At 32.7% G+C, this 20,478-nt stretch overlaps 1 protein-coding gene across 2 annotated transcripts in view; it reads right to left on the reverse strand.

Moving 5' to 3' along the window:
- The window catches only part of LRP12 (LDL receptor related protein 12), a 102,060-nt gene that overhangs the window by 12,676 nt on the left and 68,906 nt on the right, over nucleotides 1–20,478 (reverse strand). For both annotated transcript variants that reach the window (XM_031947109.1, XM_003760320.4), the window contains one exon: nucleotides 5,723–5,858. In XM_031947109.1, the coding sequence (XP_031802969.1) occupies nucleotides 5,723–5,858 (136 nt within the window). The remainder of the gene's footprint in view (nucleotides 1–5,722; nucleotides 5,859–20,478) is intronic.

The raw sequence follows: 20,478 nt of genomic DNA on the forward strand, positions 1-20,478 counted from the left end.
GATAGAACACCAGCCCTGGAGTCAGGAGGACCTGGCTTCAAAATTGTATTAGCAGTGTGACCCTAGGCAAGTCACTTATTTCCTTAAAGTTAAAAAAAAAAATAATGCTTTACAAAAACAAATACTGTCAGATCAAATGAAATTATTTATTTGAGAGTCTAAATAATTGGAATTTATAATAGCTAATAATACTCAAATAGTATGATTATAATAGCCTCAAACTTTGAATTCAGATGAAGGATTTCTTTCTTTCTTTTTTTAAAAATAATTTATTTCCTTAGAGGATATAAAATTCCCTAATGCTTTTGAACTTCAATGGTGATTCAATAGCATTCTATTAAAAGTTTTTCCAGAGTAAAAAAAAAGTTTTCCTCTGAAAAATTTCATTTTAAAGGACCTTTCCATATTAATAGATTCAGTTATACTGCAGATCAAATCAAGCATGTTCTTTATGTATGTATGTAAAAGATGCACAATATCTCTCTCATTACAACCTTTCAGATGACTTTCAGATGACTGTTATAATACAGTAAGTTTTTTCCCCTTTATCTCCTTATAGTGCTCTACATAAAATACTTGAACCAATATTAATTGTAAACAAGAATGTTTAACTCTATTAAACTATATAAGTTAACAAGTCCTCACAAATTAAGAAACCCCTTCCAGTTCTCCAGGCTTGTGACAGTCAGCCTGAATTTCTCATTCTCTCTCACTTCCTATATCCAAGCTATTGCTAAGGCATTTACAACATTTCTCAAATATGTCCCCTTCTCTCTTCTAACACTCCCAACACATCACTCTGACTTAACATGATCAAAACTGCACTTTAGGAAAAACCATTTTAATGGTTCATTTGATGATGCATTAGAGAAGGGAAAGACAGGATGATGATAAAAGTCTGAAACAGTGATGGCAATGTCAGAAGATCAAACCTGGGGGACTGGGAAGGGTTTCTTAACTTGTGATAAAAAATTAGCTTCTATTATAAAAAACCAAATAGAGAAATGAGTTAAAAAGTGAATCTGGTGATTTCTTTTATTGATGGAATGCACTTTTATTGGTTTATCTCATTTCATTTCCCTCAAGAGAAGGAAAGAAGAGAAGGTAAGCTCCTCCGAGAGGAGCTTTTTCATTGAGTAATTCTAATCCTAGCATTTAGCACAATGCTGCCTAATAAGGTTTTTACTTTTTAACTTAGCATTCTATTCTCAGAAAAAAAATAAGGAAAAAACTTAAAGGATGTTGAATTTGCAGCACTTTGTATGTATTACTTTTATGTCTTCATGTTTGTAATGCTCTCCCTCTTCAACTATTTCTTATGGAATCCCTATCCATTTAAAGTTCAGTTCATGCCATCTTCTACAAGAGGTTTTTCTGATTTCTCCACTTGATCTTCTAAAAATTGTTTGCAATTTTTAATATGATTTCTTCTTTTTTGATTGTTAAAACAAGTTAAGTAAATGATGAACAAATTTCTTAAAAAGAAAACATTTTCTCAAGAAACTAATAATTACTACAACTAGCTTTTAACTAAAATGGTATATAAATTCATGAAGGCAATATTTATAATATACTATGTATCTATACATATCTAAAGTTTAGAAAAGTTTAGAAAAACTACCTTCAGGTCATTTGTTCTGTTTTTCTGCCTTTAGGCAAGAACCATGCTAAAGGTAAACGTTTGAGAAATTTTTTTTTTTCAGGAAAAAATTCTAATATCCTCTCTAGCAACTATTGAAATGTTTAAATGTGATCATCTTAACCAAAATCCTTCAGTTGAAATTTAAGTATATTTTCTTTATTTTCTATTTTTTTAAAGGAAAATTCTCAGTGGAAATACAAAATAGCTAGTCACTATTCTCTGGGTAAGAGTTTGTCATGATGAAAAAAAGTTATTAAATAAACTCCAATCTTCTATATGTTGTTGAATTGGTCCAATTTCATGAACTTTTCTTTATAAATCTAATTTTCAATCCCTTTATTCATTTTTTGGCCTTATCCTGAATCTTTTCCAAGCTTTTGACATCCCTTTTCTGTTGTTATTCTCAAAACTAGACAACCATGATCCTATTCTTCATTCCAGTACTGTGAATGATTCATATGATATTTTATTCACTTAGTTTTTCTTGATCTGAGAGATCTATTACTGAATCAGGACTAAGGACAGCTCTATATAACATCTTGTTTAGTAAGAATCTTTGCATTTGCATAGCTATGCAACTATAGCTATGAAAGCTATGAAAGAGGTTCAATTTTTTTTAAAGTTAAAATTCAAGAGTTTATTTGGTTGTAAAATTCTTCATTTTAAAATCACACCCCCCTCCCCATTAATTTAGGAAGATTACATATATAGAAATTTAATTACACTTTGATAAAAATTAGGCAATTATTTTAGGATCTCAACACAGTGTTAATATAATTTTAAACCCCTGAAATAACCTTTAATAACAACCACAAACTTTAGAACTAAATAGTGGAAAATATAATCAAAACACTTTTTAAATAGGTAGAAGAAAAAACTAGGGCTGTTCTGAATGTGGTCCTCAGAAAGGGATAGGAGGTTATTATAAGGTGGGAAAAATCAAAGGGCTTTTCCATATCTCTGTCAATCCACAGGTTTGACTCAATTGACTTTCATAGATTTCCTCTTTAGCAGAGGTGAAATCAATTGGTTACATTTCTCTATTGATATTAGCTTGAATTCAAAAGGATAGAACTTACAAAAAGAACTTATTAAAACCTTTGATTTTAGGACTGGAGAAAAAAAAAAAGGTGATATGAGAAAGAAATCTAATCGTGCAACGCTCTCTTTAGATAATGAAACATTTCCATTAATGTTTCAGATCCAATAGTAATTCATTACTTATACTTCCCAGGAGGTGGGAATAGGCACTTAATTTTTTCAATTGTTTCCTTAAGCAAAAGCCTAAGTTTTGGGCCTTCCTTTATCTTTCTTGTTTTCTTCCTTCAACCTCTCTTAAAATTAGGTTTTCTTGACTTTTGTCTTATTCTTGGAAAGTTGAAGTCACTTTCCCTAAGACTGTCTTCCACATTTAGATTTATACATCTAGGCCATTAAAAAAAAAAGAAAGAAAGAAATAGAGAGAGAAGAGAGAGAGAGAGAGAGAGAGAGAGAACAAAGAAGAAAGAAAAGGTCCCCTATATTCAAAAATATTTAGGGCACCTCATTTAATGGTAAAGGTTTTACCATAAATGGTAAAAAATGGGAAATCTAAGAAACTGTTCAATAATAACTGTTCAATAAAGGAATGTTTGAAAAAAAATATGGTATATGAATGTGATACCAGAAATAAGGAAACAGATTCTTTCTTTCTTTCTTTTTAAAATTTTATATTATTTTTTATTATAGCTTTTAATTGACAGAACATATACATGGGTAAGTTTTGCAACATTATCCCTTGCACTCACTTCTGTTCCAACTTTTCCCTTCCCTCCCTCCATCTCCTCCCCTAGATGGCAGGCAGTCTCATACATGTTAAAATATATCTTAAATACAATATATATGTGCCGTACAGTTTTCTTGTTGCACAAGAAAAATTGGATTCAGAAGACAAAAATCCACCTGGGAAGAAAAACAAAAATGCAAGTAGTCCACGTTCATTTCCCAGTGTTCTTTCTCTGGATGTAGCTGATTCTGTCCATCATTGATCAATTGGAACTGAATTGGATCTTCTCTTTGTTAAAGATATGTACTTCCATCAGAATACATCCTCATACAGTATTGTTGTTGAAGTATATAATGATTTCCTGGTTCTGCTCATTTCAAATAGCATCAGTTCATGTAAGTCTCTCCAAGCATCTCTGTATTCATCCTACTGGTCATTTCTTACAGAACAATAATATTCCATAACATTCATATACCAAAATTTACCCAACGATTCTCCAATTGATGAGCATCCAATCAATCTCCAGTTTCTATCCACTACAAAAAGGGCTGTCACAAACATTTTGGCACATACAAGTCCCTTTCCCTTCTTTAATATTTCTTTGAGATATAAGCCCAGTAGTAACACTGCTATATCAAAGGGTATGCAGTTAGATAACTTTTTGAGCATAGTTCCAAATTGCTCTCCAGAACGACTGGATCTATTCACAACTCCACCAACAATGCATCAATGTCCCAGTTTTCCTGCATCCCCTCCAACATTCATCACTATCTTTTCTGTCATATTAGCCAATATGACAGGTGTGTAGTGGTATCTCAGAGTTGTCTTAATTTGCATTTCTCTTATCAATAGTGATTTGGAATCCTTTCTTATGAGTAGAAATAGTTCCAATTTCGTCATCTGAAAATTGTCTGTTCATATCCTTTGACCATTTATCAATTGAAGAATGGCTTGATTTCTTATAAATTAGAGTCAATTCTCTATATATTTTGGAAATGAGGCTTTTCCCTTCTAATTTTGTTTGCATTAGTTTTGTTTGTATAAAAACTTTTTAACTTGATGTAATCAAAATTTTCTATTTTGTGATCAATAATGATCTCTAGTCCTTTGGTTACAAATTTCTTCCTCCTCCATAAGTCTGAGAGGTAAACTATCCTATGTTCTTCTAATTTATTTATAATCTCATTCTTTATGCCTAAAACATGCCCATTTTGATCTTTTCTTGGGGTACAGTGTTAAGTGTGGGTTCATGCCTAGGAAAACAGATTCTTTCAAAAAGAATTGGACTTGCATCAACTGATGTAAGGTAAGCAAAACCAAAATTATAACATCAATAAAATGAGCAGATTGAGGAGAATAATTATACAACACTGAAAACAAATGACTTTGTAAGGTGTAAAAACTGTAATCAATATAAAGATCATCTATGACATTCATTACCGAGAAGTGATGAGAGTAGGGTGAGGGATCACATATACACACACACACACACACACACACACACACACAAAATACATTTTTTTTGCATATTATCACTAAAAAGGATTTATTTTGGCTTAATTATGCATATTTGTGAGGGAGGGAGGAGAGAAAGAGAGAGAGACAAGAGACTGAGATTTAGATTTCTTTTGATTAAAAAAAGACTTGTGGGATGCTACAGATATGAAATATTGAACACACTTTTTGATGAAATCAGTGTATTATTGGTTTTACTTTTCTGACAGGAGACCTTTCATGAAGTGGGAATAATCTATAAATGTATGTAACGTAAAAACCAAACATTAATTGGAAAAAAAAAAAAAAAAAAGGAGAAAAAAGACTCATATAGTGCCTGGCAAGTAATGGCCAATAAACTGAATATTTATTGAAAGAAAAATGAAAACATTATCAGATAAACTGATTAATTTAGTGGATTAGGAACCTATTAATAAGACCAATGAATCCACTGTTGATGAGTCATTTTGCAATTCTGCAATCAAAGAAGACATCTCCTGTCAACAGTCTTATATATGAGTCTTTGTGACCACAAGGAAATATAAGCCTGGTAACTCAAAACAAACCTATCACCAAAATAATTTCCTATTTTTAAAACAAGCAATAATAGAGGTGAGATGAAAGCATTATTTTTTTGTATAAAAGGCAATTCACATTATCATTGTTAGATGAATAAAAAATGAGTGAACAATACTGTTGCATATAACTTTAAAATTAAAAATAATCAATATTATTACATTAGTAAATGCTGGGTAGAGAAATTTGATAATGAAATGTACAAGAAAAGTTACATATTAATATAATTAAAGCATCAAAATTACCTTATAGTAATGATTTCCCCTGGATTTGCCCGTATATACCAGCTACAATTGATTCTGGCAGGATATTCAAAAGGCCACCCTGGGCTTGTAATTATTCCACTTGGTCCTCTAATTTGTTCTGGAGTCTCTCCACAAGCTGAAAAATTATGAAAACAATCATAACTAATTATATTTTAAAACTGTATTTAAGTGATCAGAATTCCTATTTAAAAAAAAAAATCTTCAGACATCAAAACTGTGTACAACAAAGCAATAATCCCCAAACCCCATCTTTCAAAGAATTGTAAAATCTTAAACCATGAAATGACATTAATCATTTAGTACAAAAGCCCTGGTAACCTATTCTATTCTGGAACAATTGTTAGGAAATTGTACTTTATTCTGAGATGAAATCTGCCTCCTCCTAATTTCCATCTAGTCCCAGTTCTCCATTTTGGAACCACTTTACAACTTTTATCTGAAATCCCCTTCAAATATTGGAAATCAGCTAACAACTTAATTTTCTTGCTCAGACTAAGCAGGTTTGGTTCCTGAAATTAACCATCCCTGCCATTGTTTCTATCCACTTCATAGTTTTATTTTGCCCAATTTGTCAATAACTTTCCTAAAATGTGGGACTATGAACTGAACACATCATTTCATATGTATTTTCATAGTAAAGAATACGGTGAGTTTATCACCTCCTTTGTTCTGGACACTATTTTTATTAATGCAAACCACCACTACATTAACTTTTTTTTTTTTTTTTTGCAGATACATACATAATGGTGATTAATAAATATGCATGACAACTACAGAGAAGGAAATACTTTAACAAATGGATGTATAATATAAATGGAAAGAACAACCATTAGAAAATAAAAGAAACCCAAAGTTTTGAAATAGCAAATAATCAGCACTAAGGAACAAAAGAAATGATTTTTCCTTCTGCTTTTTTAAAGAAAAAGGTATCCATAGTCACTGAACACTGCACATAACATCAGATGTTTCTTTTTTTTAATGTATTTATTTAGTTTTAATAAGTTTTCCTATTTTTTTCCCCCAAAAAAACCCACAACTTTGTTATAAGGGGAAAAGTGAAGAATATAGGGAAAAATCTTGGTGATATAAGACAAAGATATTAAGAACAATCAACTGCAAAAAGAAAATTGTATTGCTTAAATCTGTGTGTATGTGTGTGTGATCTCAGCTGGATTAGATCACACAATCCAGCTGCTCTTTCAGTCTTTGCTTTCTTTAGTATAAATTTTATTTCCTTATCAAGTCCACCTGGGCCTGTGATATCAGAATCTAATTGTAGTAGTTTCAGTGTCACTGATGAAACAGTGATTTTATATAGAATAACTTATACATCTTTAGTTTTTTGGGTGTCATGCTTAAATGGCCTCAGGATGAATTTCTTATATATATCAGACCCTAAGATTTCTGTACACTCATTTTTCTCTCCGATGTTTCTTATTATTTCATGAAATTATGCTATTCCTAAACACTCAACATCTGCCTCCAGAAAATTTTATAAATGAATGAATACTGATACTATTCTTAGCTCTCAGAGTTAAAAGGAAATCAGGTGTTCTATAGCTAAAACATTTTCTAGGCTCTTTTAACTTTCTTGAGGAGACAAATTTATATCAGTTACACAGTCATTGTTAATGTCTATTTTTCTATCTCTTTTTTTTCAATATCCAACAGATTGTTAAAAATAAAAGGTTAGAATTATCCCATGCTATTTTTTTCATTTTGTTTACTTTCAATTTGGGATTGATTTACAACTTTGTTCTAGCAAGCCAATGTTTTTAGAATAGACATAACTGATTTGAAAATTGATTCCTACAAAATAAGTTGGTCACATACAATGTGTTAAAACATATATTTTCTTTCTAATATTATTTGGTGATTATCATGTTCAGCAAGTCCTTATTCTCTTCTTATGGAAAGCATATTAAATACATATATATATATATGTATGTATATAAATATATCTGAAATTTCTATATACTTAAAATATGTATTTATTAATTGCTTTTGTATTACAGCTTTTGTATTATATCATATATCTTTTTGTATTACATTGTACATTATATTTCCCTCTGTATCCCTTTTCTTTCCTTCTCAGAGCTATCCCTTATAACAAATAACAACAACAAAACTAGAACAAACTGCCTACATTCTCTGGAAGAATGGAGAGGGATGTAGAAACTCTGGAATCCAAAATCTTGTAAAAATGAATGCTAACATTTTCTTGTAATATCTTTGGGGAAAAAAAATAAAATACTATTATATTAAAAAAAAAAAGATAAAAAAAATCAGCAAGCATTATCTCTAATAAGGATAAATTAGAAGCATTCCTAATAAGATCAGGGGTGAAGAACAATGTCTTAACATCATCATCATTATTCAATACCATACTAGAAATACAAGCTGTAGTATTAATAAGAAAAGAATTAGAACAGACAAAGAGGAACCAAAACTATTTCTCTTTACAGATTACCTGATGGACTTAAAGAGAATCCTAGGGAATCAACTAAAAAAACTAGTACAAATAATTATCAACTTTACAAAGTTTCAGGATATAAAATAAACCCATCTAAATTATCAGCATTTCTATATATTACCAATGAAGTTCAGCAGCAAGAGAAGTTTTATTTCAAATCATTATCGATAACATAAGATAATTAGTAATCTATCTTCCAAGAAAACCCAGGAATTATATGCATATTACACAACATGTTTTACACTAAAAGATCTAAATAACTGTTCATAGGTAAGTCATATCAATATAACGGAAATGACAATTCTAGCTAAATTAATTTACTTATTTGGTACCATATCAATCAATCTACCAAAAATATTTCATAGAGCTAGAAAAAATAAAAATCCATCTGAAAGAACAAAAAGTCAATACCAAAGGAATAAATGAAAGTAAAAGGTGAGGGAGGGGGAAAGAGGGAGGCAGTCTAGCAACATCAGATTTCAAACTATATTACAAAGTAGTAATCATCAAAACAATCTAGTACTAAGAAATAAAGTGGTAGGTCAGTAAAATAGATTAGGGTACCCAAAAAAGTTGTAAATGACCACAGTAAGTTTTTCGCACAAGAACTCATTATTTGATAAAAACTGCTAGAAAAGCTCAAAAGCAATTTGGCAAAAACTAGGTATGGACCAGTACCTCATACCACATACAAAGAAAAAGTAAAAAAAAAAAAAATAAAAAAAAATAAGCATATGATTTATAAATAAAGAGTGCTATCATAAGCAAATTAGGGGAGCATGAAATAGTTTATTGATCAGATCTATGAATAAAGAATTTATGACTAAACAAAAGATAAGGAGCATTAAAAGATACAAAATGGATAATTATTACATTCAATTTAAAAGACTGGATAAACAAAATGAATTTTCAAATACATAGAGAACTGAATCAAATCTATAAGAATGAAAAGTCATTCCCCCATTAATAAATGGTCAAAGGACATGAACAGGCAGTTTTAGATAAAGATCTGCTTGAAGTCACTATGGACTAGAGAAATTCAAATGAAAACTCTGAGGTACTATCTCATATCTATCAGACTGGCTAATATGACAGAAAAAGAAAATGTTGAAAAGGATGTGGGAAAATTGTAATACTAATGCACTGCTAGTGGAGCTATGAAGTAACTTGATCATTCTGGAGAGGCTATAAAACCATGGATAGCCTTTAACTCAGAAATACCTCTACTAAAGTTTGTATCCCAAAGAGATCAAGAAAAAAGGAAAAGGACCTATAGTACAAAACTATCTGAAGCAGCTCTTTTTGTGATAGAAAAAAATTGGAAATTAGGGGGATGTTCAATTGGGGAATGACTGAACAAGTTGTAGTTTAAAATTGTGATGGAATATCATTGTACTATAAGAAATGACAAGCAGGATCTTTCAGAAAAACCTGGAAAGATTTACATGAACTGATGCAAAGTAATGTGAACAGAATTAGTGGAACATCTATATATACATATGTGTATAAACAGCAATATTTTAAGGATAATCAACTGTGTATGTGACTTAAGCTATTCTCAGCAATACAATGATCTAAGACAATTCTAAAAAACTCAAGATGAAAAATACTATCCACCTTCATAGAAATAGAAAGAATTCATAGAGTCTGAATGCAAATTGAAGCCTACTTTTTTTAAACAATATTTTTCTTTTATTTTTTGGTCTCTATTTTTTTTTTACAACATGACTAATATAGAAATACTTTGCATAATGGCCACATGTATAACCGATAATAAATTCCTTGCCTTCTCAATCAGGAAGAAAAGGAAGAAAAGAGAGTTTTGAAACTCAAATTTTAAAAAAGCAATTATAAAATTTTTTCTATATTTAAATGGAAAAAAAATGTGTAAAAAATAAGAAATCTGATGTCATATGCAATGTACCCAAACCTTTGCTAAGAAGCAAAGGGAGACAGAATATATTTCTCCTTTGTTTTTTCTTATTGTAATAGAATAGTGGTATTTCTGTCTACTTTAATTTTTCTCCCACTTTAGTCCATCCTCTATTCAGTCATTAAAGTGATTTTCCTAAACTGCAGATCTGACCATATCACCCCTGAAGGCTTCCTATTATCCCCAGGATAAGTAGATAAACAGATGTAAAAATCATCAGTCTAGAGAAGACAAATATTTTCATGACAGCTAATGATATCCAGTGTAATAGCACAGAGGAAGAATTAAGAGGCTCCAAGTCAGACTACTGAGAAAGACCAAAAGTTAAGGGACTTGACTTGGATGAGATCAAGCATAGGACTGAGGAGAGGTCAGACAAGTAAAAGAGAAAAAAGGTCATGAAAACCCTAGAAAAAAAAGAAGAGAAGACCTAAGAGAAGGTAATCAGTCTATTAAAGACTCTATAGAGAGGTCAATAAAAATAACACTGAGAAAAGGCCATGTGTATTGAACAAGTTGTGGTATAAATTGTTTGGGAGTCAAAGATCTTTCAGAAAAACTTGGAAAGACTTACATGAACGGATGCAAAGTGATGTGAACTAGAAGAACATATATATAATAGCTTTTTATTTACAAAACATATGCATGGATAATTTTTCAATACTGACCCTTGCAAAACTTTGTTCCAACTTTTCCCCTCCTTCCCCCCCTCCCATTCCCCAAGATGACAGGTAGTCAATACATGTTAAATATGTTAAAATATATGTTAAATCCAATATATGTATACATATTTATAGATATCTTGCTGTACAAGAAAAATCGGATCTAGAAAGAAGGAAAAAAAACACAAAAACAAGAAGTAAAACAAAAATGTAAGCAAACCATAACAGAAAGAGTGAAAATGCTATGTTGTGGTCCACACTCATTTACCATAGTTCTCTCTCTGGGTATAGCTGACTCTCTTCATTATTAAACAATTGGAACTAGTTTGAATCATCTCATTGTTGAAGAGAGCCAAGATCAGAATTGATAGTCGTATAGTCTTGTTGTTGCCGTGTAACATTATATAAATTAACAACAATATGTTGACTATGAGGACTATCCATAATACGGATTATACTTCATTCTTAATGTAGCCCCCTCCTACCTTTCTAGTCTTTTTATGCCACATAACTCTTTTATCCAGTAACACAGGCTCCCTGGTGTTATAGGAACAAGATGCTTCATCTCTTGAGCATTTTCTCTAGCTGGCTCCAAAACTTGGAATGCTCTCCTTCCTCAATTCTACCAACTGACTTCCCTGGTTTCCCTAACGTCACAACTAAAATCCTATCTTTTATATAAAACCTATCCAAACTCATCTTAATTCTAATGTTTTCCCTCTGATATTTCCTATTCATCCTGCATATAGCTTGCTTTGTATATATTTGTCTGCATGCCTTCTCTTTGAAGGCAAGGACTGTTTTTCCTATTTTTGTATCCTTCCGCTTACCCCAGTACTGGGCAAACATTAGGTAATTAAATGTTAATAATTGATTCTTGGTAATTCTGCAATATAATCATCAGCATTTCTATATGTTACCAACAAAGTCCAGCAGCAAGAGATACAAAGAGAAATTCCATTTAAAATTACTGTAGATAGTATAAAATATTTGCCAGTCTACCTGCCAAGACAAAGTTAGGAACTATATGAATATAATTACAAAACACTTTTCACAAAAATAAAGTCAGATCTAATCAACTGGAAGAATATCAAGTACTCATGGATAGGCTAAGCTAATATGATAAAAATGACAATTCTACTTACATGAATCTACTTATTTACTACCATCCCAAACAAACTGTCGAGAAATTACTTTACAAAGCTAGAAAAAATAATAACAGTTCATCTGGAAGAACAAAAGGTCAAGAATTTCAAGAGAATTAATGAAAAAAATGCAAATGAAAGTGGCCTAACTGTACCAGACCTAAAAACTATATTATAAAGCAGCAGTCATCAAAACCATTTGTACTTACTAAGAAAAAGAATAGTCAATTATAGGAATAGGTTAGGTTCACAAGATACAATAGTCAATGACTATAGTAATCTAATGTTTGATAAATCCAAAAGACTCCAGCTTTTGGGTAAGAACTCACTATTTGACAAAAATTGCTGGGAAATTGGAAACTAGTATGGCAGAAACTAGGCACTAACCTATACCTAACACCCCATACTAAGATAAGGTTGAAATGGTTTCATAATTTAGATATAAAGTGACACTATAAGCAAATTAGAAGAACAAAGGATAGTCTATCTCTCAGATCTGTGGAGAAGGAAGGAATTTGTGGCCAAACAAGAACTAGAGTACATTTATGGAATGCAAAATGGATAATTTTGATTATATTAAGTTAAAAAGTTTTTGTACAAACAAAACCAATACAGACAAAATTAGAGTGGAAGAAATAAACTGGGAAAAAATTTTCACTTCAAACGATTCTGATAAAAAATATAAGAGAGAATTCAAATTAAAAGAATGTAAGCTATTCTCCAAGTGATAATAAATGGTCAAAGGATATAAATAATTTTCAGATAAAGAAATTAAAAACATTTCCAATCATATGAAAAAATGCTTTAAATCACTTTTGGTCAGAGAAATGTAAATTAAGAAAACTCTGAGGTAACACTACACATTCTTAGATTGACTAAGATGACAGAAAAAGATAATGACGAATGTTAAGAGAGGATGTGGGAAAACTGGAACACTAACACATTGTTGATGGCGTTGTGAACTGATCCAACCATTCTGGAGAGCAATATGGAATTATGCCCAAAAGGCTACCAAACTGTGCATACCCTTTGATCTGGCAGTTTCTCTACTGGGCCTATATCCAAAAGAAATTATAAAAAAGGGAAAAGAATCCATATGTGCAAAAATGTTTTCAGCAGCCCTTTTGTAGTGGCCAGCAATTGGAAACCGAGTAGATGCCCTTTAATTGGAGAATGGCTAAATAGGATATAGTATAAGAATGTTATGAATTATTGTTCTATAAGAAACAATCTGTAGGATGAATTCAGAAAAGGGCTGGGGAGATTTTGCATGAATGATGCTGAGTGAAATGAGAACAGAACCAGATCACTGTACACAGCAACAAGAAGATTATATGATGATCAATTCTGATAGATGTGGCTCTTTTCAACAGTGAGGTGATTCAGCTAAGTACTAATGTTCCTGTGATGGAAAGAGCTGTCTGCATCCAGGACTGTGGGGACTGAGTGCGGATCACAACAAAGTATTTTCACTTTTTTTGTCGTTGTTTTCTTGTATTTTGTTTTCTCATTTTTTTCCCTTTTTGATCTGATTTTTCTTGTGCAGCATGATAATTGTGGAAAAATATATATAGAAGAACTGCACATGTTTAACATATATTGGATGACTTGCCATCTAGGAGAAGTGGTACATAGGAAGAGAGAAAAATAAATTGGAAAATAAGGTTTTGTAAAGGTGAATGTTGAAAACTATCTATGCATATGTTTTGAAAATAAAATGCTTTTAAAGAATGAGATTATAAATAAATTGGAAGAGCATAGGATAGTTTACCTCTCAGACTTATGGAAGAGGAAGGAATTTATGACCAAAGAAGAACTAGAGATCACTATTGGCTACAAAATAGAAAATTTTGATTATATCAAATTGAAAAGTTTTTGTACAAACAAAACTAATGCAGGCAAGATTAGAAGGGAAACAATAAACTGGGAAAACATTTTTACAGTCAAAGGTTCTGCTAAATGACTCATTTCCAAAATATATAGAGAATTGACTCTAATTTATAAGAAATCAAGCCATTCTCCAATTGATAAATGGTCAAAGGATATGAACAGACAATTTTCAGATGATGAAATTGAAATCATTACCACTCATATGAAAGAGTGTTCCAAATCGCTATTGATCAGAGAAATGCAAATTAACACAACTCTGAGATACCACTACACACCTGTCAGATTGGCTAGAATGACAGGGGAAGATAATGAGGAATGTTGGAGGGGATGTGGAAAAACAGGGACACTGATACATTGTTGGTGGAACTGTGAACACATCCAGCCATTCTGGAGAGCAATCTGGAATTATGCTCAAAAAATTATCAAACTGTGCATACCCTTTGATCCAGCAGTGTTTCTACTGGGCTTATACCCCAAAGAGATACTAAAGAAGGGAAAGGGACCTGTATGTGCAAAAATGTTTGTGGCATCCCTGTTAGTAGTGGCTAGAAGCTGGAAAATGAATGGATGCCCATCAATTGGAGAATGGTTGAGTAAATTGTGGTATATGAATGTTATGGAATATTATTGTTCTGTAAGAAACGACCAGCAGGATGAATACAGAGAGGATTGACGAGACTTACATGAACTGATGCTGAGTGAAATGAGCAGACCCAGATCATTATATACCTCAACAACGATACTGTATGAGGATGTATTCTGATGGAAGTGGATTTCTTTGACAAAGAGAAGATTTAACTTAGTTTCAATTGATCAAGGATGGACAGAAGCAGCTACACCCAAAGAAAGAACACTGGGAAATGAATGTAAACTGTATGCATTTTTGTTCTTCTTCCCAGGTTATTTATACCTTCTAAATCCAATTCTCCCTGAGCAACAAGAGAACTGTTCGGTTCTGCACACATATATTGTATCCAAAATCTACTGTAACCTATTTAACATGTATAGGACTGCTTGCCATCTGGGGGAGGGGGTGGAGGAGGGAGGGGAAAAATCGGAACAGAAGTGAGTGCAAGGGATAATGTTGTAAAAAATTACCCTGGCATGGGTTCTGTCAATAAAAAGTTATTTAATAAAGAAAAAAAAGAAAAGAAAATGCTTTAAAAAAAGGTAATTCCACAATATTCAATTTTCATTGCTTTATAGTGTTCCATTTATTGTAGTTGACCCTGCTTAACTTTATTATGCATCAATTTGTCTGAATCTTTTCATGATTCTCTTGATTCTGAATAGTATATTAGAATGGCTCTTTCCAAAGTTACCAGAGATCTCTTAATTGGCAAAGTGAATGGTCTTTTCTTTCTTTTACAAAGTAATTATGCTTGGCTAATTTAATTTAAAAATTTTGAATTCCAAATTCTTTCCCCCTCTTCACTTCCTCCTCTATCCACTGAGAAGATGATCAATATATCAATTATACATGTGAAGTCATGCAGAACAGTCATGTTGCAAAGTAAGAAAAATAAAGTTAATTGAAAAACAGTATGCTTTAATCTGTACTCATATGTTTACCAATTCTCTCTATGGAGATGGATAGCATTTTTTAAAATTATGAGTTCTTAGGAACTGTCTTAGATGATTATGATCCTAATAATAACTAAGTTCATCATCACAATTCATCATTCCTACAATATTGCTGTTACTGTGTACAATATTCTCCTGGTTCTGCATTCTGCACCTTGCATCAGGTTGATATATGTTTTTTTTTAAATCATCTTCTTGTCATTTCTTAAAACACAATAGGATTCTGTCACAACATATACCACAATCTGTTCAGTCTGAATGACCTTTTCTCAACATTCATTCTTATTGAGCTTTCTACAGTCTTTAATAGTACTGATCATCTTTTCTTTGATCCTCTTTTTCTTTTAATTTATTTAATATTTTCCCCTAGTCACATTCAAAATTATTTTTTAAACATATGTTTTAAAAATTTTTGGTTCTAGGTTCTCTCCTTTATCCCCACCCACAATCAAAAAACCACATGTGCATGTAAAGTTATCCAAAATATCTCCATAAAAGTAAATCTGTGAAAGAAAACATAGATCTCCCACTCTAATGAAAATAAAAACCCTAAAAAAAATTTAAGTTAAAAATAGAGAACTAAAGAATGATTTAATCTGTATTCAAACACAGTTTCTTCTTTGGATATAGATAGGATTTTTTTTTTTTTTTTTTATCATAAACCCTTCAGAGTAGTTGTGGATGATTGTACTACTGAGAATAACAAAGTCAAGTACAGCTGATCATCCCACAACATTGCTATTACTTTGTATGCAGTATATTTCACTTTGTTCATGGAGGACTTTCCAGGGTTTTGGTTTTTGTTTTCCTAAAAGCATTTTGCTCGTCATTTCCCAGAGAACAGTAATATTCCATCAGGGAAAATTTGCTTCAAAAAAATTTTTTTTACAATTACTATTTCCCCCCATTTATTCTTTTCACCCTATCCCTCCTCAAGTGTTTTGCTACTTATTACTCCCTCCCCCAATATGCCCTCTCTTTTATCAGTCTCCTCCCTTTCCCATATCCCATTCCATTCTCATTTTCCTGTAAAATAAGATTTCTCTACCCCTACTGAGTATGTATATTATTTCCTATTTGAGCCAGTTTTGATGAGAATAAGATTCACTCACTCACCCTCTCTTCCCCTCGACTGTAAAAGCTTTTTCTTGTCTTTTTCATGGCAGATAATTTGCATCATTCCATTTCTCCCTTTCCCTTTCTCTGAGTACATTCTTCTCTCATCCTTTAATTTCATCATAAAAAGATATTATCCCTTCATATTCAACCCTCCATCTATATATGGACCTTTTAACTGTCATAATAATGAGAATGTTCTAATGAGTTACAAGAATCATCCTCCCATGTAAGAATGTAAACAGATAAACCATATTGTAAACCCTATAAAGTCCCTTATATCACTTTCCTGATAATCTCCTTATGCTTCTCCAGAGTCCTACATTTGAAAATCAAACTTTCTATTCAAGCTCTGGTCTTTTCATCATGAATGCCTGAAAATCCTGTACCATTCCCTTTTCCTCGGAAGGATTATACTCAATGTACTAAGTAGGTGATTCTTGGTTGCAATCTTAGCTCTACGGCTCTCTGGAATATCATATTCCAAGCCTTCCAAGTCCTTTAATGGAGAAACTGCTAAATCTTATGTTATCCTGATTGTGGCTCCACCATACCTGAATAGTTTTCTGGATGCTTGCAATATTTTCTCTTTGATTGGGAGTTCTGGAATTGGGTTATAATATTCTTGTAAGTTTTTATCTTGGGATCTCTTTTAGGAGGTGAACAGTAGATTCTTTCAATTTCTATTTTACCCTCTGGTTCTAAAATAGCAGGACAATGTTCCTTGATAATGTCTTGAAAGGTGATGTCCAGGCTTTTTTTGATCATGACGTTCAGGTAGACCAATAATTCTAAAACTCTCTTTCCTGGATGTATTTTCCAGGTCAGTTGTTTTTTGAATGAGGTATTTCACATTTTTTTCTATTCTTTGTTGTTTTTTTGGCATTGCTTTGTTGTATTTTGATTTCTTATAAAGTCATTAGATTCCATTTGCTCAATTCAATTTTCCCTGGAAACTGAGTAGAGGCCCATCAATTGGAGAATAGCTGAATAAATTGTGGTACATGAATATTATGGAATATTATTGTTCGGTAAAAAATGACCAATAGGATGATTTCAGAAAGGCCTGGAGATACTTACATGAACTGATGCTATGTGAAACGAGCAGGGCCAGGAGATCATTATATACTTCAACAACAATACTATATGATGACCAATTCTAATGGATCTGGCCATCTTCAACAATGAGATGAACCAAATCAGTTCCAATAGAGCAGTAATAAACTGAACCAGCTACGCCCAGCAAAATAACTCTGGGAGATGACCAAGAACCATTACATTGAATTCCCAATCCCTCTATTTTTGCCCACCTGCATTTTGGATTTCCTTCACAGGCTAATTGTATAATATTTCAGAGTCCGATTCTTTTTGTACAGCAAAATAACAGTTTGGTCGTGTATACTTATTGTGTATCTAATTTATATTTTAATATATTTAACATCTACTGGTCATTCTGCCATCTAGGGGAGGGGGTGGGGGGAAGGAGGGGAAAAATTGGAACAAAAGGTTTGGCAATTGTCAAATGCTATAAAATTACCCATACATATAACTTGTAAATAAAAGGCTATTTAAAAAAAAAAAAAAGGGAATATTTTCCTCAGTCAGCTTTTGTATCTCCTTTTCCAATTGGCCAATTTTGTTTTTAAGGCATTCTTATTAGCTTTTTGTATTTCCTTTTGCACCTCTCAGTTCTTTCCTTAATTTTTCCTCTATCTCTCTTACTTGATTTTTAAAGTCCCTTTTGAGCTCTTTTATAGACTAAATTTAATTCTTATTTTTCTTGGAGCTTTTGGATGCAAGAAGATTTTGTTATCATCTTCTGAATATGTGTTTTGATCTTCCTTGTCACCATAATAACGTTCAATGATCAGAAACTTTTTTGTTTTCTGTTCATTTTCCTGGCCTATTATTCTCCTCTTAACTCTTTGTTAAACTAGGGCTCTGTTTCTAGTGTGGAGAGTATACTGTTGCTTCAGGGGTTTTGTGCGAATTTTAGAAATCCTTCCAGAAATCTGACCAGAAGCAGTCTTTTCTGCCCTCGAGCAGTTAGGTGTGTCTCCATCCCACTATAGCTCTAAGATCCAGTGTGCTGGCCAGGGCTGGGGCTTTGTTGACCTGGCCTATGCTGGAACTGCACCCCAGACTCTCACCCCACTGCCACAGACCCTCGCCATTGACTTTGCAAGTCCTCCCTGATGTCCCTGGGCTAAGAGGTCCAGAAACCTCCAGAGCTGTGGCCAGGCCTACCCTGGGATTGTGCACTGGGCTCCCACTCTGATTTCACAAACCTTTTTTGCTGACTGTTCTGCTGGTAATTCAGACGTTAGCCCAGGCTAGGGCTAGGTCCGGGTCCAGAGCTGCACTAGACTCCCACCCTGATTTCACAAATCTTTTCTGCAGAGCTTTTAAATTGCCTTTCGCTGGAAAATGGTCTACTCCATCTTCTGGGGTGTTCTGATGCTCTAAAATTTGTGTAGAGTCATTATCTAAAGGAATTTGGAGCCATTTGGGGAAGAGATTGGACAAATTCCTGCCTTTACTCTGCCATCATGGCTCTGCTTCATCATCTCTTTTTTTCTAGGCTTTTCATGACCTTTTCCTCTTCTACTTGTCTGATTTCTCCTCAGGCCTATACTAAGATCTCATCCAAGTCAAGTCCCTTAACTGTTGGGTTTTCCCTAACCTTCTGCCTTGGAACCCTCTTCTCTCTATTCTATTACACTAGATGATATCGTTAGCTCTCATTGAGTTGTGTCTTCTTTAAGCTGATGATTTTCAAATCTGTTCATCTCCAATCTCTTCACTGATGTCCAGAATCATATCTCCAACTGCCTATTATACATCTTGAATTGGAAGCAATTGTTATGTGCTAAATAATTTCAGAGGCAGCTAAGTGGAGCAATAAAACAGAGCACTAGATTTGGAGTCAGGAAGAATTGAGTTCAAATCTAGCCTCAAGCATTTAATATTTATGCAACCCTTCATGAGCTTAACTACACTTGAGCTTACCTCAATTTCTTCATCTATTGGTATAACAATGTCTCCCAGGACTTTATGGGGGCAAAAATTAAACATTTGCTATATAACAATGATTTGCAACCCTCAAAGAATTACACAAATACTAGCTATTATTGTTGTTATTGTTATCTCATCTCTGGGCCCATGTCTCATCATCCTTCTGGATACTAGTTGCTTCCAGCAGCTCATATGTCCCTTCTCTTAAGGCAGAATGATGTTTATGGAGAAAATGCAACTTAGTTATACACATACACTGATTTACTTGTAATGGGGATGTGGGGCTTAGTTCCCCTATCAACACTTCTCCTATTTCTTAAAATTCCTGCTTTCATTTTTTCCTACTTTGTGCACTTTTGAAAAGAAATCTCTTCATGATCCTTCTGTTGTTTTTTAGAATTCTGGGAGGTCTTTAAAAAATCTCAAGATAGATATTTATTTCATTATTTATTCTCTTCTTAATAATTGTGGTTATACTCTTCCTATATTTCTACTGAAGGAAGGGAATAATTGCAAGTTACTTGAATGATCCACTCACTTCTGTTTTATTTATTTATTGCAGGAATGTTTCAAATACTTCTTTCAAAAACCTCTTTTTGCTAGACATCCATCTTCCCTTCACCCCCATTCACGGTTCCATTCAGATTTGCAGGGCATATCATTTTTGGATTAAAGAGTCAGAACTGATGATCAACTGTAGCATGAGGAAGAATTATTTGTAGCTGGCATGGACAAAATGATCTTTTCTCAAAAGATCTCATCATCCTTAGAAAGCACTCTCATGTATAGAAACACTATATGAGAATCTGGTTTAATGAACCATGTAACTGTCAACAGGCAATCACAATGTTGCCTATACATAATCCATATACCACTTAAATTTCCTCTTATATTTTCTCAAAACATTTAATATTGTT

Source organism: Sarcophilus harrisii, chromosome 1, assembly GCF_902635505.1.
Source record: "Sarcophilus harrisii chromosome 1, mSarHar1.11, whole genome shotgun sequence".
Lineage (NCBI taxonomy): Eukaryota > Metazoa > Chordata > Mammalia > Dasyuromorphia > Dasyuridae > Sarcophilus > Sarcophilus harrisii.